The sequence below is a fragment of the Anabrus simplex genome, chromosome 2 (assembly GCF_040414725.1).
Source record: "Anabrus simplex isolate iqAnaSimp1 chromosome 2, ASM4041472v1, whole genome shotgun sequence".
Taxonomy (NCBI): Eukaryota; Metazoa; Arthropoda; class Insecta; order Orthoptera; family Tettigoniidae; genus Anabrus; species Anabrus simplex.
The window spans coordinates 910,222,615-910,247,453 of NC_090266.1; the positions used below are offsets into that span (position 1 = coordinate 910,222,615).

The 24,839-nt window shown below is 39.2% G+C and overlaps 1 protein-coding gene across 1 annotated transcript in view; it reads left to right on the forward strand.

Moving 5' to 3' along the window:
- The window catches only part of LOC136863182 (cationic amino acid transporter 4), a 186,916-nt gene that overhangs the window by 115,926 nt on the left and 46,151 nt on the right, over nt 1–24,839 (forward strand). The window contains exon 6 of the mRNA XM_067139535.2: nt 11,892–12,117. Coding sequence (XP_066995636.2) covers nt 11,892–12,117 — 226 coding nt within the window. The remainder of the gene's footprint in view (nt 1–11,891; nt 12,118–24,839) is intronic.

A 24,839-nucleotide genomic window follows, 5' to 3' on the forward strand; every position in this document is an offset into this window, starting at 1 on the left:
TGGTGGTGGAGGAGGCATCTGGGAGGCCTCTGGCTGTGGTGGTGGTGGAGGTGGCCTCTGGGAACCTGCGGTGGCGGTGGCGCCAGAACTCGCTTATTATACTACTCTTGCTTTATTGTATGAAATAAATAATTCACTGCGTTGATAGTAAACGAATTTATATTACGAAAAATTTAAATTAAAATTGTGGGATTTTCCGTATTCGTCATTATAATTTAAATGAAAATTAACTTGACATAAACAAGGAAAGTATTGCCACTGATTTTAAATTGATCTTCTCCGGACATTTCGTATTATATTTAGGCATGCTGCTTATGGAAGTAAATTCACACGTCCTTCCTATGTCTGTTAATGTCCGGACCAGCATTACATCGCATGGTATTATCTTTCCCTATTCTTCTTCGTCATAACGACAATGCTACCAACTCATATGAGACACAAGTTACATGAGAATATACGCAAGACTGATAAAACTGAAGATTAGATTCTTTTTTTTTATTTGCTTTACGTCGCACTGACACAGATAGGTCTTATGGCGACGATGGGATAGGAAAGGCCTGGGAATTGGAAGGAAGCGGCCATGGCCTTAATTATGGTACAGCCCCAGCATTTGCCTAGTGTGAAAATGGGAAACCACGGAAAATCATCTTCAGGGCTGCCGACAGTGGGGCTCGAACTCACTATCTCCCGATTACTGGATACTGGCCGCACTTAAGCGACTGCAGGTATCGAGCTCGGTGAAGATTAGATTCAAGACACAAGATGATCAGACTCAAAACACCAGAAATTAGACAGCTGTCCAAGGGATGCAAGCCCTTTTGTCATTTCATACGGTCACATGGCTTCTCGTACCAACTACCTACCCTTCTTCACATTCAACAGTCCGCCAGCTAATAGAGTCCCTGATCTATCTCTCACGTGATGACGCTCTGTTTGAAAACTCATTGGCTTTCACCACGCGACCAAGACGGTTATCCTCATGGTGCTGTGTGCCAATTTGCCCTCGGACAATGGGTATACCGAAACATGTCCACACTCCCAGGTAATAATAGTTGCGTTGCGAAACTATGCCAGCTTCTGACTACATTACGGACTAATATATTACGTACTTTAACAAATTTCACCGTATAAAGAAGACTTTCCCCTTAATTATACTACACTTATGTGTTCAATACTAATTTATATGATACATAGTTAATGAAAATGAAATGGAGGGAGTGATAAATAATATATAATTGTTAGTCAGATTTGATGACGAAAATGAATGCGTGTATGTGCAAGAGGAATGAATGAGAATACGGTAACTATAAAGATAGGATTAGAGCAATTTAGACATAAAAGATACTATGTCGAATTGCATGTGTTTACGACCTTCTCAAATACTCAGATACTAGATGGCTGCACTTGTATCATGAAACTCATGAGTGATCTGGTTGTTGACAGCGCCCCGGAACGATGGTAATGCTACTTCCATGTATGTTTTATATGAAAAATATGGACCAGTAACATTAATTTAACAATGGGATGTTTCGACCACAATGAAGAAAAACTCATCTTTTGGATTGCAACAAAATAACTAGAGTAAATACCGCTTTGTTATAAATGTAGTATGTGAGTTTCAATACTTATCAAATCCAACATTTCAACGTAATATCTTCATTCAATTGTCTTTCGTTGTTCATTGATTTCATAATGCGAACGGTTCATATTCCTGCTTTGGTAAGGATCAGTTTCCCAATTGCTTCCTTCGATTATTTAAGATAGTTTGTGGAACACTGATTCATTTGAAACTCCCTCCAAGATGATTGTGGACCCTGAACTGAGCATAATGAATCTTGAATTATATCGATTTTTGACGAATTGGCCCTAGACTGAGCATCATAACGTGTTCATCATATTGTTATTTAAATACAAATAAAGAAATTCAACACAGTTTGCAATAAAATATTCTACGTTCCATGGTCGAAAGTGTTTCATGTCTTCGTTTCAAAATTCCGGTCGAGCTGTTAAATCTCACTTCCCGCCCTTGTAACGTAAATAAATATTGCATGGAGGACTCGGCTTGCATAGTGGAGGTTGGGATGGGGGTGGCTACTAATAGGTTCGACTGGAGGAGTACAGCAAACCTGGGAGCTATGTACTCAACAACAATAAAGTGAAAGCCGTGGAATGTGATGAGAACAGTAACGAAAGAGGCAGCCCTAGCCGTTTCCTATGCCAGTGTCGGTGCGACGTGAAGTAAAGTGACGACCGATCGAGTTGCCCGCATGGTTCGGGGCAAGTAACTGTAAGCTAGTATTCGGGAAATGGTGAGATCGAAACCCACCTCCAGCAGCCCTTAAAATGAATTTGCGTGGTTGCATAATTTCACACCAGGTAAATGCTGGCCATGTTACCTTAATTGAAGCCACAGCCACTCCACTCCCAATCATAACTCTTTACCATCCTTACCTCTCCAAAAACCTCCTATATGTTAATGCGACGTCCAAACACTAAGAAAAATAAATAAATCAGTGACCCTACGCAGTCAGTATTTCAGGTCAGTACTGAGTTATTTATTGCTCATTGTGCACGACTGAGAACGTATTCAGATCTATCTATGTAAGTCTAAAGAAAGTGCCAAAACCGAACTCGATAGCTGCAGTCGCTTAAGTGCGGCCAGTATCCAGTATTCGGGAGATAGTGGGTTCAAACCCCACTGTCGGTAGCCCTGAAGAGAGTTTTCCTTGGTTTCCCATTTTCACACCAGGCAAATGCTGGGGCTGTACCTTAATTAAGGCCGTGGCTGCTTCCTTCCCCCTCCGAGCCCATTCCTGTTTTATCGTCGCCATAAAACCTATCGGTGTCGGTGCGACGTAAAGCAACTTGTAAAAAAAAAGTGCCAAAAAGTGATGAAACAGTAAGGTACTGTACAGCCCATGCTGGCTTAACTAACGTATAACTGTGGTGTTGCTATTTGTTTTACGTCGCACCGACACGGATAGGTCTAACGGCGACTAAGGGATAGGAAAGGCCTAGTAGTGGGAAGGAAGCGGCCGTGGCCTTATTTAAGGTACAGCCCCAGCATTTGCATGGCTGCCGACAGTGGGGTTCGAACCGACTATCACCAGGATGCAAGCTCACAGCCACGCGCCCTTAACCGCACCGCCAACTCGCACGGTACTGTGGTGTTGATTGACGGAAACATTTGTTTATTTGTGTAATAGTAAACTGCTTTTTTTATTTTTATAATTTTGCTTTACGTCACACTGACACAGATAGGTATTACGGCGAAGATGGGATAGGAAATGTCTAGGAGTATGAAGGAAACGGATGTGGTCTTGGTTAGGTACAGCCCCAGCATTTGCCTGGTGTGATGATGGGAAACCGCGGAGAAAATCTTCAGGGCTGCCGACAGTGGGGCTCGAACTCACTATCTCCCGAATGCAAGCTCATAGCTGCACGACCCTAACTGCACGGCCGTCTCGGTCGGTGATAGTACACTGTAACACGTTATTTATATACAGAGGCAATATGGAACGTTCTCAACGTGCTAAACAATACTGTTGTATCGTGAACTGCCATAATTCAGAACATTTTAGTGATCATACATACATACATACATACTGTACCAGTAAAAGGGCCCGACTCTCAGATTAAATTTTAAATTAGCATGACTATAGTTCTCAGGGCGAAAAACTGGATTAATTGTAGCTAGGGCTCGGTACAGGAGGTAGGGTCCTATCTACAGAAAAACTTTGACTCTGATTGCACAAGAGTTTATTCAAATTAGTCATGAATTGGCACATCACCTCTAAGTAGAAATGGATTGTCTTCCTCGTATTCCAATAGTATGGCTCGGGTTCTCCAGCTCACCAAGCCAAGCTGGTTGAAGCACAATCCAGAAGACTCCAGGGATTCCAGGGACTCCAGATACTCCAGACAGAGGCAGCTGGACTGTCTGGATTGACGGCAAGTAGAGATGTCTCGAACTCTGAGGCCCGGGTTGAACCGCGGTGATCCAGGCGATGTTGTAGATAGTCATGTACAACCTCAGCCCAATGAGACTGAGAGGATTGATGTTCCCAAGGTCACTAGTAGCACTGATTCCATGAAAACCTTGGATGATCAACTTATAAGCAGAGTTCTTGATAATTGTACATCAAGACTTCCAACACTCCTAAAACGATATGCGTGGTATTAATAATTTTAGAGTTCATCACTAGGAAAATCCTCGTCCCTGAATAACTTTTGGCAACGAAAAATACAAGTCCCTTCTTGTGAAATTATAGTTAAACTCAAAGTTCATTACTGGCGAAGGTGCAAGTCTTTGCCTAAACTCGAATGAAAACACAAGTCCATTCACTTGGAAGTTTGAATATATTTAAAGTTAATCACTGGTGAAATTCATAAAGTCTTTGAGTGACCACTGACGAAAACACAAGTCCTTCCACATAAATAAATTCACTGACGAAATTTATAAGTCTTTTAAACCAACACTGGCAAATGTACAAGTCTTTGAGTAGATGTAAGTGAAATCCTAACTTCGTTTAAAGCCGTTGGAAAGTTAAAGTTCATCACTAGCAATGTTAATCAATCACTGTCTATTAGAAGGATGAGTTCCTCAACAGTCGCAAATATTCCACGTAAATAATACAAGTCCATTTCACGAACACTTAGAAAAATTCCAATCTCGAATACTCGTGAATAATACAAGTCCTTTCAATGATCACGTAGAAAAGTTCTGGTCTCGAACACATGAAAGTAATACAAGTCCATTCAGTGAACACTTAGAAAAATCCCAGCTTCGAAGACGCGTAAATAATACAAGTCCATTTAGTGAACACTTAGAAAAGTTTCAGTCTCGAAGGCACGTAAATAATACAAGTCCATTCAATGAACACTTAGAAAAATTCCAGCTTCGAAGACACGTAAATAATACAAGTCCAAACACTTAGAAAAGTTTCAGTCTCGAAGGCACGTAAATAATACAAGTCCATTCAATGAACACTTAGAAAAATTCCAGCTTCGAAGACACGTAAATAATACAAGTCCAAACACTTAGAAAAGTTTCAGTCTCGAAGGCACGTAAATAATACAAGTCCATTCAATGAACACTTAGAAAAATTCCAGCTTCGAAGGCACGTAAATAATACAAGTCCAAACACTTAGAAAAGTTTCAGTCTCGAAGGCACGTAAATAATACAAGTCCATTTAATTAACACTTGTAAATATTCTAAGTTCAATTACGAAGACTTAGAAAATTTTCTACAACACTCGAAGTCTTATGAGTCCACTTTATAGTACTTGGAAGAATCGTCTTCCCACACTTGTATAATGACAGAGTTCCACGATGATAGTAGCAGCAAGAGTGTCCCCGCTGACTACTCAGCTGAGACTGTGTGAATATTCTACAGTAGGTCCTCCTTTTATTCGATTCGGGACGTCTACGTCATAATACGGTTTGATTGAATATCTCCCGAATCCCCCGATGGATTTGCTTGAAACTCGAGCATTGGGACGTTTAGGTGATCCCAAACAAGATGACATATCGCTCGATTCGCAAGCATCATTATTATAGAAATTTCAAAATTTTCTCCATCGAACTCTCTAGAACAAGTGACGTGGAATCCAGAAAATACCAGTCAAGGCTGGTAACACGTGTTGAGACGAGCGGGCGGTCTAGCTAGCCCCTGTGGCTACGTCACAGCTCACAGTCGTCATACACTCGCTAGCTCGTAACTTATGCTCAAAAAATACTTATGTACAGGTCGTAACCGGTACAGTACATACATACATACATACATACATACATACATACATACATCTTAATTATAGACCGTTATTCCTTTCAGCGTTCATTCTGCAAGCCTCTGTGAATTTACCAAATGCCGCCAAAATCCTATGTTTGTATCTAGTTCTATGGACTCGTTTATTTCTATACCTCTTATCTTTAAATCGTTATAAACTGAGTCTAACCATCGTCGTATTGGTCTCCCTCTACTTCTCTTACCCTCAATAGCAGAGTCCCTTATTCTCCTAGGTAACCTATTCTCGTCCATTCTTCTCACATGATCCCATCACCGACACCGGTGTATGCGTACAGCTTAATCCAAAAGTTCATTCCTATCTTAGCCTGTATCTCCTTATTCCGAGGACCCTCCTGCCATTGTTCCGACATGTTTGTACCAGCAGTCATTCTGGCTACTTTCATCTCTGTTACTTCTAACTTATGAATAAGATATCCTGAGTCCATCCAGATTTCGCTCCCATAACGTAAAGTTGGTCTGAAAACAGACCTATGTTTCATTCGGGAGCTGACTTCCTTCTTACCGAATACTGTTGATGGCAACTACGAGCTCACTGCATTAACTTTACTGCACCTTGATTCAATCTCACTTACTACACTTCCATCCTGAGAGACCACACATCCTAAATTCCAAATTATATACCTGTTCCAGCTTTGTATCCCTTGTCTGACATTCAGTTATCTTGGATTGCTTGCCTAATGTCATACATGTAGTATTTGAAGGCCTAATTTTTATGCCATACTCATTGCACCTATTTTCATGATCCATGGTATTAGACTGCAGGCTTTCGACACAATCTGCGATTAAGACCAAGTCGTCAGCATAGGCCAAACTGCTTACTACATTTCCACCTAACTTAATCCCTCCCTCCCATTTTATACCTTTCAGCAGATGATCCATGTAAACTATGAACAACAAAGGTGAAATATTAGAGTCTTGTCTAACCCCTGTAAGTAACCTGAACCAAGAACTCATTCTACCATCAATTCTCACCGCAGCCCAATTGTCAACATAAATGCCTTTGGTTGATTTTAATAATCTATCCTTAATCCTATATTATCCCCGGACGGCGAACATCATTTCCCTCGGTACTTTGCCATATGCTTTCTTCTAGATCTACAAAACATAACTGTCTATTCCTCTCGTAGCATTTTTCAATATTGCCTGGCGCACACTGAAAATCTGATCCTGACAACCCCTCCATGGTCTGAAACCACACTTGTTTTCATCCAACTTCCTCTCAATCACTGATCGCCCCCGCCTTTCCAAGATGTCAGTGAACACTTTGCCTGGTGAACAGACCAATGAGATACCTCGATAGGTGTTGCAATCCTTCTGTTCCCTTGCTTAAGGATAGGTGCAATTACTGTCTTTGTCTATTAGAAGGTATCGTACTAAAATTCCATGCTAATTTTACCTCTCGATGAAGCCATTTCACCTTGCCTTCCCGCTATATTTCTCCATTTCAGGTCTGATTTCATCTATTCCTGCTACTTTGTGACAATGGGGTTTACTTATCACCCTTTCCACCTCCTCAAGCGTAATTTCACCAACATCATTGTCCTCCTCCCCATGAGCTTGGTTGTTCGTGACGTCACCAGGAAGATCTCTCTGTACGATGAGAAGATTTTCAAAATATTCTTCTACCTGTCCAGAGATTCCCTGACATCAATATTATGAGTTCACCTGAATTACCCAAAACTCTACTCATTTCCTTTCTCTCTCCCTTCCGAAGATTCTTCGTTGTGGTCCAGAAAGGTTTCTCTGCTGTTTGACTTAGCGTTTCCAGGTTATTACAAAAATCTTCCCACGACTTCTTTCATCTGCTTACAATTCCTGTCTGCATCCGTCCTTGATTGAGCCATTTCTGGTACGCCTTCTTTTTACGTTTACAATCTGCTTTCACTTCGTCATTCCACCAAGATGTTCACTTTTACCCATCCTTACACACAGTTGTTCCTAGGCATTCCCTTACTGTTTTTGTACAGCATCCCTGTATGCTACCCCACTGATGCTGGTTTTAAGATTTTCGCGTTCGTATGGAAGGAATACGAAAAAACAAAAATACAAAAATCGTGAAATGATACCAGACATTTTTCATTCATACATGACTGACCCCTCAAGAATGACAGTGGTGTAAGTCATTATTAAAGCAGACATTACTGATGTGTCATAAGTTCCTTCTCTCTGTTTATTACAACGCTAAATTCATTAATCCGATAATTAGTTGTGTACTGATTCTAGATTTTACTTCTTCTGCTGCAGCTTTTCCCACATCTGCGGGGTTGCGGGTGCGTCTGTGTCGCACAGGTGGATTTGGCCTGTTTTACGGCCGGGTACCCTACTGACGCCAACCCTATGCGGAGGCATGTAATAACTATTCCCTTTTTTGGTGGTGGTTGATTCCAGAATTCACTCCTTCTGTAAAAAAATCTGAATTCATTCCTGCTTAAGAGGAGTTATGACTGAATTTAGAAACTCCTTCAGTTTTGATTCTGTTTTTACCAAATTTAGGTTTCACATTTAGGTACAAATAAACTCACACTTTACCAAAGTAGAGATATGTAGATGTAGGCCAATTGGTTCAAGCGATTCTTCAGTTTTCTCTTATACAGTATTTGCATGATACCCGTGCTTTTCTCTGGTTTTAAATTGAAAAATATATTTCAATATCTTAAATTTGGTGAGTCCACTGCAGGCTAGGCTCTAAAATACACCCACAGTTCGTACGACAGACGGTTTTGGAGGAATGATTATATATTTTCGGACTTCACACTCATTTGAATTCCATTCAATTGGAAAGTTTTAAAAACCTATGTTATGCGAAGATGCGCCCAGCCTGTGAAAATATGACTTCGTACGTCGAACAGTAATGGAGGAATGAACGTTTTAAAAATAATTCTTATTTAAAACGTCGCACGTGGAAAACATACCTTCATGTAATATTTTAAGTTTATGCGTCAAACGTTTTAGGAAAAATGAAAATTGTGAATTTCAAAGGAATCAACCCCCATATAAACTACTTGGGGGATCCTTTTTAAAGCCAAGGCTGAGTGGTTCAGATGGTTAAGGCGCTGGCTTTCTGAGCCCAAGTTGACAGGTTCGACCCTGCTGAGATACGTCAGTCTCATGTCGGTAAATGTAGAAGCAAGTAAAATAAATTCCGAGGGGCAAAATTCCGGCACCTCAGCGTCTCCAAAAACCAAAGGAGTAGGCAGTGGGACATAAAATGAATATTATTGCTATTAAAATATTTTGAAGTACCGGTATATCATACTGTATTTGACATTGAAGACGTAAAAGTATAACCTTCTTGTAAAATTGCAGCTTCGTACTTCAAACGGTTTTGCAGGGATGAATCATTTCGTTTCCGGAGCTAACCTCTTTTAACCCTTTAGGGATGGAAGGTTTTAAAATATTCCCGTTTTACACCTGGGAATACCGCCATTCGGAATTTTGACTTCGTACGTTAAACGATTTCGGAATAGAGTATTTTTGTTTTCGGGTCTTAACACCCATTTAACAGCCTTAGGGATTAATCTATTTTTTCGGATGTACCTTAATTGAGCCTACGGTCGCCTCCTTCCCGATTCTAAGCCTTTCCTATCCCGTCTTCGTCATGAGACCTATCTGTGTCGGTGCGACATAAAGTAAATTGCGCAAAAGATAAAATAATTTGTTCAAACCTGTTATTTAGCATCTGTGAAATCCTTTGAAATATCGTGCTGTTCGGTGGAATAATTTGATTCACTTTTGGGTATAAAATTCACAGCATTTAAGTCATCGTAAATAATAATATCCCTTGCTTACTACTTTCATTCGTAACTCGCAGTACTAGGCTACACGGAGCTTAGAGAAATCCGTTAGAGCGCTCTGAACCTCGTGCGTGACCTGCACGTTCTCCATCACCGACCGTGCTGGATTTGCTTTAAGCCACAAACAGTAGACTGATTTGGAGAGCTGAATAATTAAGGAACTATAGGCTAGCAGTTACTGTAATTGAAAAACGACCTGATGACAGTGTTTTCCACTGGATGTTGCTGTTGTTACTGCCACCTACCAGTACACGGACTTAACGGGAAACGTTACTCTATTGTACCATGTATCGAATCACTGAATCGAATCAGCAACGTGAATAGAATCAAATGAATCAAATACGTAAAATAAAGCGGACGCCTCATCACTGGTACTTAGATACTTCTCAGATGGCTACTGTGCATCATATGGGCAAGTCGATATATTCGTCAACTGATTCTTAAATGATATAGTTTCTTTCATGAATGGATGGCGTCGACTGTTTGAATGATGGACCCTAAACAGAGCATATCGATTGAACTTGTGATGTTTGGGACATCACGGCAAGTATTAAATTATTGAACTATAACTAATTGATAAGATGTAGATCACTGGTAGGTCATTTTAAAAATAATATGTATATATATGTAGGGTTTTAATCATCCATTTCACATCATCATTTCATTTCTTTGTAACGCGGCTATAACGTATTCTGAACGAAAAACTTATTGTGTAAAGTATTTCAACATCATTCATATTAATAGCTTGCAGTAAATTTTCCAATAACCGTAGTGAGGTGACTGGAGGCAGCAGGCTAATTTCAACCCATTTCCAGGAAAAGTACGTCATCAAGGTTACGAGAGACCTTACCCTCTCTACCTCATGGAGAGACAGTTGAAGCATTATGAACGTCGACTTTTCGAAGTTCGCCACCTGACGCTTTGATTTCGCGGGAAAGTACAGCCTAAGTGAATGGACGTAATGAAGTAACGTGATGGATTCCTAGCAATACATAGGAGAAGGGATGAGACCTCGAATCTTACTGGACCATGTGATACGGCTGATGGAGGGAGACATTTGAACCGATATACTTCGAAGACAAGAGCTGGAGAGGACATTCTCTTTCTTAATCTGAGACACAGAGACACTCTTGGAAGACACTTTTACTACGATTCTGCGTCTGCACATAGGAGAAGATTTTAACTTAGTTCACTTCGTATCTGAGTATATACTACTCAAAAGTTACTCTCATTGGGACCTGTTATCTCACTGACGAGAGGTAGTCAACGGGAGACCGGTTTTGACTAGTATACTGGAGGAGAGCTTTTATTATGAATTTAGCTACGCTACTGTTCCTTAATACGGAAGAATACAAGTGTCTTCTCTCCATGAACATAACCCATGGTGGTTTTGCATTTAAAATTAGGACTCATTACGTCTTTATGTAAGGAGTACAGTAGGGTTAAAGGCAGGAAAAGCAGAAGTAGGACTGGAATCCACACAAGAGATGACACCGCCTCTACGAGAGATCCATCAATCATCAGCTTCCAGATAACAGAGTCTACAAATGGTAAGCTAATGGCATAAATTACTGCATGTCTTCGCGCAACAGTTCATTTTCTTACAGTTTATTTAATTCAATTTTTCTTTTGCTTCCGTAAGTTCAGATTTCGTTAATACGCCGTACGTCATATTTTTCATCTTAATAAATAGTGGTTTTAATTTGTATTTTCTGAAATTATTATTAATGATCCTTAAATTCCAAGTTAGTGTACTTAATGATTTGTGTTCCGTCACCCCACCCCTGGGAGTTTTTTGAGTCTCATTACGTATTATTATTATTATTATTATTATTATTATTATTATTATTATTATTATTATTATTATTATTAATTATCAACTATCATTTTCAAGCCATAAGCTGGTGCCCATAGGATATTGTTTATGGAGAAACAATGAGATATCATTTATTTATACTAATATTAAGGTGACCTGCCACGTCTTAATTTTGTCACACATCTGTGGGCCGAGTGGGTACGTCACAAACTGTGGGCCCTAAACTGAGCATAATGCATTCATCATAATATTATTTAAATATTATTAATAACTATATTCAACCCATACATTAAACCTCACGTTCGGCCCTTATAGCTATTTTAACATTTAACTATAATACAAACATGTTTATCATGGAGCAGAACGGATCTGCTCTCTTCTTTACGAAGTGAAACGATCCCTCCTACTCAGTTCAACCCATGGGTGCACCAGATCATGTACAAAACTTAAAGTATACTTTTTGGTTTCCAGATTGTGGAGTTCGCAACTGTGGGGAGACTGAAACCTAGTTTTTGGTGGCTAAGGTGTCTAGTAGGTAACTGTGAACCTGGAGGTGTCGTGTCGGCGGCTGTCCTTGTCTTCATATGCTTCTGTGTTGCTCTGTGCATACAGCTACAATTCTCTGCCTTCGAACTGCAGAAAGGGGTGTGGTGGGGAGTGCTGTTGGCAGCCTTCTTCGTTGTTTCCCTCGGAGGCTGTAAGTACCCATACATTGTACAGTGAATCTTAACTTACTCCTGTTTTATATTTTATACATGCCTCAAACTACTCTCAGTCTCAATTGATGCTGGAGTGCCAGAGTTTCTAACAATAAACTAGATGGTAAAAACGTGTTTTGGTGTTATTCCTTGATTACTAAGATCTTGATACATTACATTCGACTATATCTTGCATAAAATATAATACATATGAATGAGAAGATATTTGAGAATTATTTTACTGAAGAAATAGAATTATGAAGTTGAATAATGTAATGGATGAAAACAGTGTTGTGCATAATGCTTATGTGGACAATAGCGTTAAGGTAATCAATTGTATGAAAACCCTACAACCTGTTTTCCAGTCAATGACCGGGTCAGGGGTGGGATGAATGAAGCCTCCATCTTGCCCAGAGGATAAGAATTGTGCCGGCTGCCGAGGCCAGTCGCACTCCTCTGGGGCAGTGATTAATGACTGACAGATGAAATGAAATGATGATGGCGAGTGTTGCTGGAAAGAAAGATGACAGGGAAAACCGGAGTACTCGGAGAAAATCCTGTCCCACCTCCGCTTTCACCAGCACAAATCTCACATGGAGTGACCGGGATTTGAACCACGGTATCCGGCAGTGAGAGGCTGAGGCGCTGCCACCTGAGCCACGGAGGCTCCCAATCAATTGTGATAAAATAATTTTATTATTTTAACATACCTTCAATTATTTTGTAGCATGTAATAAAATTCAGTACTCAAACTCCTAGGGACTATTGAAGAGACCAAATCAAATATATTTTATGAAATAAACATAGGTTGGAAATTGATAATTGACGTACTTTGACGCGATAGGAAATTTGGTAAAAATATATTTCTTTAGGTCTCTTCTGCCATTTCTAGAAGTCTGAGTATTGATTTCTTTTCACACCCGGTAGATTTTAATAGATACCTGAAGTTCGCCCATCAGGAGTTGTTTAAGGACGGCGAAAGTGATAAGCACAGTAGCCTAGCTATAGAAAATGAAAGTTTTGTCTGTACTTTGGTCAAGGTAAAAAAATCCGGAGAAAATGATTAGGTATCTAAGAATCGTTGATCGGCTGTTGCCGGAAACGTGACTTATGACGTCACAGGCACGGAAAATTTCAATCGTGGGCTCGGGTGATTTGAATAGTGGGCGTCGTTTTGTGTGGCAGCTGTCACACGACGTGGGGGTGTGTGCTACGCTCTGGTGGGTGATGCTAAGAACTAGGTAGCTACAGGTGCAGGTGTGGCAACCTGACAGAGGGAGGGATGCCAACCTTACAGACCCAAGTTCTTTGCCTATAAGATTCCAGGCTTAACTGTCTTACTAGGCAAGATGGCTGCCATACAGGGAGACAAATGGTGACAATTCGGCAGTTTCTTCTTCTTCTTAAACGGCTGACCTTCCATACACTAGCTCGTTGGCTTCTGTCGCAAGGACTACTAGGCAAGTTGGCTCCTATAAATTACCTATATGGAAAGTTTTATGGTCTCTTATTAACGAGCCGTTCTTGTAAGTTGTTGTTGTTGTTGTTGACTTATTAGGAGCTTGTAACATCACGGTCATCAGTGTACTTATACGTATGTAGAATTTGCTTGATAACCTGTGTTACTGTAGTACCTGTAGTAGTGTGTTAAAATGTACTCGTGTCAGGGAGTGGATGAAAACACCCCTTATATTAAAAATTCATCTCCTCAACCGATGGTTCTAGCAAACTGATTTTAGCTGACAATTTATCCTCTAACCAGTGATAAATATGAACTCACTCCAAACTGTTTCTTTTCAAAATTTTGGGGTAAATTGACCTCGAACGTTAAAAATCTTGGAGAATTCTTTAAATAACGTTTAGAGTAAAAACTAGGATGGGGTGTAAAAAATTACTTAACTTGAAAATTCAATATCTCCTAATCAGTTAGTTGCAGAAAACTCACTTTTAGTTTGAAATTTATCAAAAATTATCCCCTTGCCAGTGATATAATATATCAACTCACCCCCGACTATTTCCTTTCTGGGTATAAAACTTACAACCTTAAAAGTCTCGGAGGATGCTTTAAATGACGTTTGGAGTAAAAATTAGGTTTGGGGGAAAACAACTCTTATCTTAAAAATTCATTACATCCTCAAATGGTGGTCGCAGAAAGCTCTTTGTGAGTTTAAATTGTTTCGTTTTACCTACTTTACATTTTTACACCTCGCATCTGCTCTTTATCCGTATATTCGTACGCGTATGGGGTAGGGGTGCTTAGAAAATAAACAATTTCTTATTCGTAGGTTATCCTGTGCATGCTCTACTGGAGTAACTCTAGTTTATGGTCGATGCTAGTTCAGTTTTGCTAATACTGTTAAAATGTTGAAGTTGAGGTGGAGACTGAGATAGAAGTTGAGGTAGAGACCATACACACGAAACTTTAATCTACAGCTACGTTTAACACGTGGAGCAAGATTCATACTAAGGTTAGCCACACAGAGATCACGTGGACATGGTTATACATGTTTAGACTTGTTCGTTAACAGGCTCTCTTTCGGTCGTAAGCTTAAGTCTCTATATATGCTCTTAATAGGAATATTTTACTTAGTCAATGAGATACTGTGCTAGAACCTTTTTAGTTCATCATGACAAGAACATTGATAGATGATGTGTAATGTTTTAAAGTGAATGCGAGCAAATTTGCGTTTAAAGGGGTAGTTGTATTGTATTGCACTGTATTGTGGGCCCCAAACATCGTTGGTTTAGTATTTAGTCCACCTATCCCTTAATGTTTGCAAACAGATGACGTAAAAAGTAAACGAAATGGATTAAAAATAATTTAAGATGGTCGGGAAGATAAAAGGCATGGTTTGTCGCTTTTTAGGTATGACTATGAATGCTTACTTCTCAGGATTGTAGTGATTGTGAAGGGTTGTGGAAAGATGGAATGGTTGCGTGAGTATCTACCAGCAACATGTAATGTTACCGATCTGCATGAATTAGGATATCCATCATTTCAAACTCGTCCAGAGAAGCATAGTATGGAAACGAGAAACCATCTTTACGCCATGTGTGTATCCTCTTTGATTGGTTGTGTCGCAGTACATGGCGGGAAGTCAGTGTCTTATGTAAATAGCAGTGTTCAAACCTCGTCAATGAGGAAGAAACATTGGTAGAGAAAGGATATCATGACATTCTTGTCTGATACTAAGTGTAACGCAATTGAAAAGGAGATCGAAAGTTTCATGCTTGCAATAAGAAATTAAACACTTTTACTGAAAGAGAGCTGTAGGCATTACCAAAGGCATTTCTAGTGAATGAAGCTGCGAATGCTGTAAAGAAGATCTGGGAGAAAGTTCCTTGTGCGTGGATGCAAGATAATGTTCTGTCGGAGATTTAAAGGTGTAGTCTACATCATCAACAAGTTTATCTAAGAATCCCTCAGTGAGATAATGTCGTTCGTGTAAACTGTATACGGACCTAAAACTAACGAGTGGCCTTCGCTTATGGACACTTATCATGGCTGCGAAGAAGCGAACAAGCAGACTCAGAAGAGACATGCAGTGAGGAAGCATGCTGGTTATGGACTCATCAATAAGCAATTAATCTTCCTCCTTTTTATTTTCACCTTCCTAGCTACCAATACCGTTGTCCTGGTACTCGACTCTATGTTCGCTCGGCGCGTGGTGATCCTAGTATTAATATGTCAGATGCAGCTTGCAAAGAGCATGATCTTGCTTACCGTGCTAGTAAACGTGAAACAATCGTGAAATGAGACGTGTTGCTGATGAAAATCTGCTCCGTAAAGCTATGAAGCATGTGACGTCACCTAATTCTTCAGTTGCCGAGAAGAGAGCAGCGCTTGTTTTTGCTGGTGCAACTGTTGCTGGGTGGAGGCATTAGAAGGCGAAGAACGCAGAGAAAATCAAAGGACTAAGCAGATTTACTTGATGAAAGAAAAATATTCACATCTATATAATAAAAATGAATTGCTAAGCGCAAAACTCGGGAGCGGCTGGACCAATTCGGCTAATCCTTTTTTCAAATATTCGCCGAAGTCCGAGTAAGGTTTTTACGAAGAGAAAAATTGGAAAAATGCCAGGAAAAATGCAAGAGCCCCAATAAAAATGAATCGCTAAATGTGTTGCTAAGCGCAAAACTCAGGAACGGCTGGACCAATTCGGCTAATTTTTTTCTAATATTCGCTGAAGTCCGAGTAAGGCTTTTACGAAGAGAAAAATTGGAAAAAAGCCAGGAAAAACGTAAGAGCCCCATTTCTCTTTTCCATTCAAACTGTTCGTCTCACTTTCCTTCTCCCACGTTTGCGCTTAGCGCTGTCCTCATCTAATCCAGCGCGTTTGCCGAATGTCCGTAAATCTCAATGTTATCGGTTAAAATGGGTGAATATTGAATTATGTACAAAATTTCAAGCCACATTTGATGCCGTTAACAAAAAAAGGTTTACAAAATAATTGAGTGTGAAAATGTGAATATAATGAAATGTTACCTCAAATACAAAATCTTCATTGCATAGAACTTATCATGTCATAACTCCTATTTTATATTCACTATATTTGTATTTTTTTCACTGCTGGTAAAGGAACATTTCAGCTCGACGGAAATAAGTGTGTTTTTAAATTTAAAAAATAAGAACATGCACTATTTGTGTTTCATTTCAGTCATGTTCAGATATTTTTATGTGCAGGCACGAAAAAGTCAGTCGCTGGCCAACTTATTGGCTATTGAATTTGCATGGGGTATCAAAGCGAGGCAAATGGTCTTCAGATATAGAAGTTATTTTTAAAACAAACCCCAAGTTCTTATCTCGCTTAGTTCTCAGTTTGTGACAGGAAGAATGTCTCCTTGGGTTTTGGTTTCACGCGTGACTCTGCTGCCTGGCTTGCTGTCTGGGTGCCTCGACTGCCGGTGCGGATTTCCCAAACGTACGCTCTCCAGACAGTCGCATGCAGTGTCGTGTATTTTTATAGTTGGAGATCTTTGTCTACCCTCATAGTTTTTAAATCTTCGCTTCTCAACAAAGTAGTTCATCGACTTCTTTGCTTGATTGGTTTATTTTGTGTGTACTTCCATATACAGTATACTCATTTCAAGGCTCATGCCGCCTATAAGACGCGGGCGGAGCAACTTCGGTAGAAGAACTCGAAATGCTAAAGGTAATTTTCAGTCTAATCGGACACAACGTGAATAGCGAAATGAAACTGAAAGGATTCGGATATCACAAACCCGTGCAGCGCACCTTTCAGCTAATAATCTTCCAAGTTTGAATCGAGCTGCTTTCAGTTACGATGTTTCAACTGACTACAGTGCCTACCAATGCGTTGCTATTGGATCTATGAAATCAGTTTGCCAGGCACACGGCTAGCGGTGAAAACATTACTGAACAACGTGATGGAAGCAACCATTCTAACGGGGAAGTATACAGGGGAAGACGTTTTGATACCACGCATCCCTATGATTCCGACTGACTTACCACTTAAATTTAAACGACTGCAGTTTCCAGAAAAGCTCGCTTTTGCTAAGACTATAAATAAATCCCATAGGCAGTCGCTTAGTGTTTGCGGCAATTATCTTGAAAACCCATGTTTCTCGCATGGCCAATTGGATGTTGCCTGTTCCCGTGTTGGAAAACCATCAACTTTGTTTGTTTACGCGCCAGGTAATCAAGCAAAACATATCGTGTACCTTAAAGCTTTACAATGAAAAATATCTTCATTGTGTTGATTGGAATCAGTGTTTTCTATGATAGATATTTCCTACGAAGAAAGAGGAGTAAGTTTGGCCACATTATCTTCACGCCATCAACTTATCAAATTACTTGATTTGCAACGGGGGATAATTATGGCTCTGTGAAGGATTTGAAGACCTGCTGAACGGTTCACATCTACGTTACAGTCAATCAGGGTTATTTCTGGGTAGTGATATGCTGTGACCTATTTGAGCATTTCGTTATTCACATTCAAGATATTAATGTTGCATATAATGAAAACACGTTTTTCCTGTAGTTTCTTACTAACTTTTGGTAGCAGTAGAAAATTAACTCATTTAATGTTGATGATGTATAGTAGTCATTTGCATTATTCTGATTTTTCCGTGCAGTACAGACTGAATTTGAGTTCGTTCCACTGTCATTTATTTTTGACAGAACGACGTCTGTCGGGTCAGCTAGTGCTAACATAAATATTATTTGTGGAATATAATGCAGTGTTGCTCGATATTTTAAACGTTTACCTTACTCTGCTCCAATTTCTAACTTAACTGGTAGTAATAATGTTAACGAACACGTTTAAACAATAGTAGAAAAGAGGCTCTAGAAAAATACATCAGCGATTTTTGAAAGTACATCACCTTTATTAATCCATGAACTGAAGTTTTTATTAAAACCAAGCCATATGACACACAGTTTATTATCGCGACGACGATTAACACGTTCGATTAAATAGTGATCAGGATATTTTGTTTCCTGATTTAGAATTCTCCTTCGATAGGCTGTCCTGAAAGATCGTGAAGTAAGTAGGTAACTGGATTAGTAATCTTAACACTGTTGATTTGAAATATTTCTGTGTTCCAGTTAGGGGTGTCTTTTGCGAAGACAAACTTATGTTTGCCGATACGAACAAAGTCACCTTTTCTAAATCGATGGCGTCGTGGATGAGCTATTTCGATTACAATATGAATAGCATCTAAGCGTGGAGTATTCTTACTAACATCGGCCTTGTGCCGATGGTGAGATTAGGCGTATTGTTGTAGGTAGAGGGAAGTCTAGGTAAGCTTCGATCACACTGGAGGCACGCTTGTGCAAGTAATTTGGTGGCACGCGCGTGCGCAAGCTGGCGTAAACAGCAATGTGCTCACACTAAATGCAAGCAGGTGCAAGTTAATTATTATAAACAGGTCAGTAGAAATGGAGATGTCAGGCGATGAGGACATTGTTTTGGAAAATGGTGTATTAAAGTTTTTATTTTTGGATGAGCAGGACATCAGGGAAGAGTGGGTGAACGAGTATTTTTTGGACAGAGAAGAAGATGGAGAGTTTGCACGAATATTCAACGATTTTCTTAGACAGCCTGATAAGTTTTTTGAATACTTCAGAATGATACCGGACACTTTCTACTATATACTGGACAAAATCACACCTAGAATAAGGAAGCAATCTCATTTCCGAAAGTGTGTATCACCTGAAGAGAAGGCTCGATGGTCAGAAATCAACTGAGATCACGCACGCTTGCAACTACAAAACAAATATTTTTGTTTCGAAGTGAAGTCGGATCAAGCTTGCGCAAGCGTGCACTTGCTTGTAGCGGGCAGTGTGAGCAGCGATGGACAAGTGACCACTTGTTTCTGTCGCTTTCCTACATATTTTGTTTATATGTGCACGCTTGCGCACGCGCGCGCCACCAAATTACTTCACAAGCGTGCTTCCAATGTGATCGAAGCCTAAGAGATCAGTCGAACGATAATAACCTTGAGTTCTCATTATACATGAGCGACTTATTTGAGATGTTGACCAATAGCAAATATCACCTATATGCAGATGATATTCAATTATACGTTCACGCAAAGCCTAATGACTTAAAACCATTCTATCATTAAGTTAAACGAAATACTATGGAATAATAAAGACTGGAGTAGCAGACATGGCGTGAAAGTGAACCCATAAAAATCACAGGTCGTCATAATTGGCACATTCATCGCCGTCTGCTATGCATATAACGCCTTGTCACTCGCCTACACTTGTATGCTAAACAGCAAAAAACACGTAGTTTAAGTTTTGCTCACAGGAGTGCCAGAAAGATGTCGCCCTGGACAGATTTCTTAGTTCCAGTAGGCTAGAATTTCCCTTGTTAATGCATGTGTTTCGGTGATTAACGAAGTGTTTTTAATTTGAATGATCAGCTGCGTGTGAGTAAGAATTACGCTTTAGCAACGTAAGGTATGTAGTTCTGTTACGTGGATTCAATTATATTACCTGTGTTTAATTCTTTGATTATTTTTAATTATTCTGTGCTTTTGTAGGCCTATGTATCCGGGAAAAATAATAATGTTTAATTGTCGTAGGTGATGGTTAGCTACAATGGTATACTGTTGTGAGCCGTACTGTAAGATTAAGAGCGGGCAAGTAAAAGGGATTTCATTTCACGAATTTCCATGTATATCAGTGCTCAGACAGAAATGGCTCAGTGCTATTTCTAGAAATGTATTTGTACGCAGTTTTGAGGCAAGAACGTCTTTATATGGCGGCATTTTCGTAAATTTGATTTTTTCCCTGAGTTGAAAATAATGAAATTGAACGTTAATGCGTTTGAAGAATATCCTGCACATAAAACACCTAAAATAACCGCGGAAAGGAAAAAATTGTGAAACATAATGTGAATCATGGAAAGAAGAGGAAGTTGGAAGATGAGTACATAGTTCAAGGCAATAACAACATTACTGCTAATCGAGAAACAGGAAGAGGTGATGACAACCCACAAGACGCGCAATATACCAATTTCGTCGTAAGGATACTTCAGCACATACAAAAGCTCTTTGATGTGAAATTAGTTCCGATGTCGTACCTAATTGTTAAGGTGCGAGAGAAAATAGGACAGTACTTGCGAACCATTTATTGTGCTTTTTGATAAATGGCTTATCAACCAACTTCCGAATGCCTTTGGCATACTACTTCTCAAGGAAACATTCTGGCCCCGAACTTCAGGCCCTAATGCTGTCAATAATTAAACAAGTGAAATCTTTGTGATTTTATAATAGTGAGTTTAGTTACTAGCAATCACAAAACTAATACAAATATGATGAGACGAGAAATTCATAAATAAATCGTTCGATGTTCATGATGTACAGTAATTCACCAATGCACGCCACAATAAAGAGAAATGCACTTTTTTGACGTAAGCGACGAGAGGTTATCTTGGTTGGAAAATGAATTTCCGGCGTACCTGGTGGAAATTAAGACATGCAGTGAAGAAAAGGCTACTGGGTTTCTGAGTAAAGAAACGTATGAAGTTACCCTACTGACTACTTATTCGACCGTTAAGTGTATCAAGTACCTTCTGTCCTCTGGATTTTATTTTGTAGTAACGAGAACATTTAACAGGGATTCGACAGAGAAATTTTTCAGTAAATTACGAAATATTTCAGGAAGTAATGATATGTTGGATTGTGGGGCAGTAATACACGAATAATTTGCTACGCTTTTTACTTACTATTTTAGCGGTGTGTTTACGCGAGATCAGCTACCAGCAAACCACGTGAACGTGAGAGCGCTGTGATCAACTTAGACGACAGTTATGGACCTGAAACTCATTACGTTGCCTCTATAAAACGTAAGTCTAAGGTATGGTATTTCGATGCTTATGGAGATTTACCACCTCCTTTTGAGCTTATACGGTATTTCGGAAGCAGTGCAGTATTTGTTTACACAGAAAACCGCGCAGAAAAAAAATAAATAAATGCATGTTCGGTCGATTATGTCTAATGTTCCTACATGTAACACAGACTGTTGACAAAGATCATCAGTGCACACGTGATGTGCAACGTAGCAAGAACGTTTACGGTACGCGAAGAAGGAACTGAAGAAACTCTCTACTTTAGTCCACTGATCACACTCAATAATCAGCCTCATAGTCATGAACTAGTTTCATTTGAAAGCTACAATGCAATCTCTAACGTGCGCGACGGCATAAGCAAATTTCATTATTATGAGTATGTGCTAATGCTATCGCCAGGCACTTATTCAGTAGACGATATTCATGAATTCATTGAAACGTGTGTTAACTGAACAGCTTGGAGATAGTAATAATAATTACACGTTATCTCTTACAGTAAGCAAACATCACGCATAAATGTGTCATTGCGTCTCCTTTCAGGATTGACTTGAAATCACAATCTGATTCGATTGGACCATTGCTAGGATTTTCATCAAGATAAGTCTTACCGAACATACGTCATGAATCTGATCAACCTATAACAATTTTCGATGATCATCATGTAAGCATTACTTGTAATGATGTTACTGACTCGTATAATAATCAACAATTTTCGCATGTCTTGCACGACTCTATGATTACAGAAGAAAGTAGTTATAGCATTCGTGAGACACTATCAGTTGTGCTTTATCATCCTGTGACTGTAACACACATTAGTGACGTCACCGTTAGGCTTTTCAATAACAATAATCAGCTCATTAGTTTAGATCGTCATACGTATGTAGCTTACAACCTTCATCTTAAACCAGCGTGAAACAAATCTATAAAACATAGTGTACATAGAGGAGACATACCACGTATTTGCGAAGAGTAACCGAGTGAACAGATGTGCAAAAGCAAATTCTTCAGAATTTAGGTTATACTCTAACACAGCAATATGGAAGAGACTATGGGCACGATAGAAACTCTAGTAGGTGTACTACGAAATGAGCTCCATTCTTATGAACCTTTTACTTTTGGACTCAATAACAATGATGAAATTCATTTATTTATCAATCAGCAAGATATATACACCCTACCTCATGAATTTTACCTGTATATCGAAGGACGCAGAGATAAGGCGGATGGCAGTAGCCCGAGTATATCTCAACTAAATAACCATGACCCAGCCTTTCTCTTTTCTGAAGCGAGTTATGAAATAAATAGTGTAGGAAAAGACAAATTAATGAATGTTGGTATATGAAACTGTACCCGTCGTTTAGTGCTGAAGAAAGTAATATCTTACGGAGGGTAGGATGGTGTCCAAAAGCTACTAGAAACTGGATGATAAATGAAGATGGTACCTTCACAGGTGTGCTATTATTAAAACATATTCTTGGCTTGGCTCAAGAAAATAGACGTATTATTATCAATGAAAAACAAGAGATAATTGCGATCCATGATCGAAGTTGTTAAAATGCTCTTTAAACAGAAGAAACACCGGTAGACTCGAAAATTACCCTTCAACTTATATTGTGGAGGATTCAACATGTAACATTATCTGATTAAGAACAACTTCGATTGCTCAAGATTGTAGAAAATGATACACCATTATCTATACGTTTTCGAAGTTCGGAGCTACATGAGTATCCTGTGTTATCGCGTACAAACAAGCATAGTTGGTTCGCTAAAAACATTTCGTTTTACCGAAAAGCCTCTGTACATAATTGCGGATTTCAAACTCATTAGAAATCAACCGTGAGAAAGATAGCTGTCAGTTTGATCACTGCAAATTAAGAATTATTAAACTCTACCTCAACGGAATTACTTATCCCTAAGAAAACATGGTCATTGATTTCTAGACAATTATATATGTCTTGCTCTATGACATGTTTCGTAAATTCCAATCATTGTATTACCAGAAAGAAAATCGACCGCTGTTTTCTTCTGAAGAATTTAAAAATAAAGCACCGATTGTAGTTATAGACTGCTCCTATCATAAAAAATCCATAAAAGAATCTCCTGCCGATATTCGTTCAGAATTTCATATACCTGAAAATATTCCTGATTACATTACAGCCTATTCTCTTCTTATTCACATGACTGATGTCAAATATCGAATATCGTTAAAAGAATATAAATAAGGATAGGTCTACATCATTATCGTCAGTGTGAGCTTCTACACCGAATACTATGGAACAGAAGGAAGAAAAAGGCTGCACGGTTACAGACAATTGTCTTGACAACTAACAAAATTGTGAATGTCTAACCTGTTCGCCTAGCATCGAAACTAATATGCTACATATTATTTACCTCTCTCAAGTAAGTGAGGCTATTAAGATATTCTATAAATATAGAACCTTACATCAGATGTTTGATTAAGTAGTTACCACCGGGCTTTTTGTATACGTACGCTGCTCCTTTCGTAGATGCTATTTGGGACATGTTACCCCTCCACAATAAGATGTCAATCGATGTAGCTTCATGCTGACGCTGTTGACGACATTACAAACACCGAAGTGATAATCGTATCGATTAGGATTGACCTAATATGAAGATTGTAAACTGTGGACAGTGTGTGCATGAACTTTCACCCTCTTTGTTGTAGTTAATGATGATTCTGAAGGAAACTAAACACATGGATCTCACCAAGGTAGGAACAGCAATATCTTTAAAACATGACATGCATAGTATAAAATATGTTCAATACTAAATTTCGTAAACAATAAATATGTTTTAAAATTAAATGTTGCAGGGGCTTAACGGGCATGGTACCTCTTCGCAGTAAGATGTCAAGCTATGTAGAAACCTTGTGAACGACATTACAACGATTTAGTAATAGTTTACATATATTTTAAGTAATTAAACAAATATGTTGTTAAATTTAAATCGTTCATCTTATTTCGCCTCCTCTCACATGTTTCTCTAGTCATCACTGCTTTATTTCTAACATGTAAGCTAAGGAACGTTTAGCCCTCTCCCAATCACCTATCCACTGTTCGCCTCCTTGATTCAAGTGGACACAAAATAGTGTTTAGTTACATCATGCACGCTGCGTAAAGTTCCAATCCCGAACGTAGGAGGCGAATATTTTATTAAACCTAGCGCAAGATCTTCTAGAGAGCTGAGGTGGAGACTGTTAGCGAACAAGTCTAAACAAGCATAAGAATGTCCACGTAATCACTGCATGGCTGACATTGGTATGACACTGATCTGCTCCGACATCTTGTTCCTCGCGTTAAACATAGCTGTACCTTTGAATTTCGTGTGTATGTGTCTGTGTGTGATTTCCATTTCTACCCCTACCTCACCTGAAA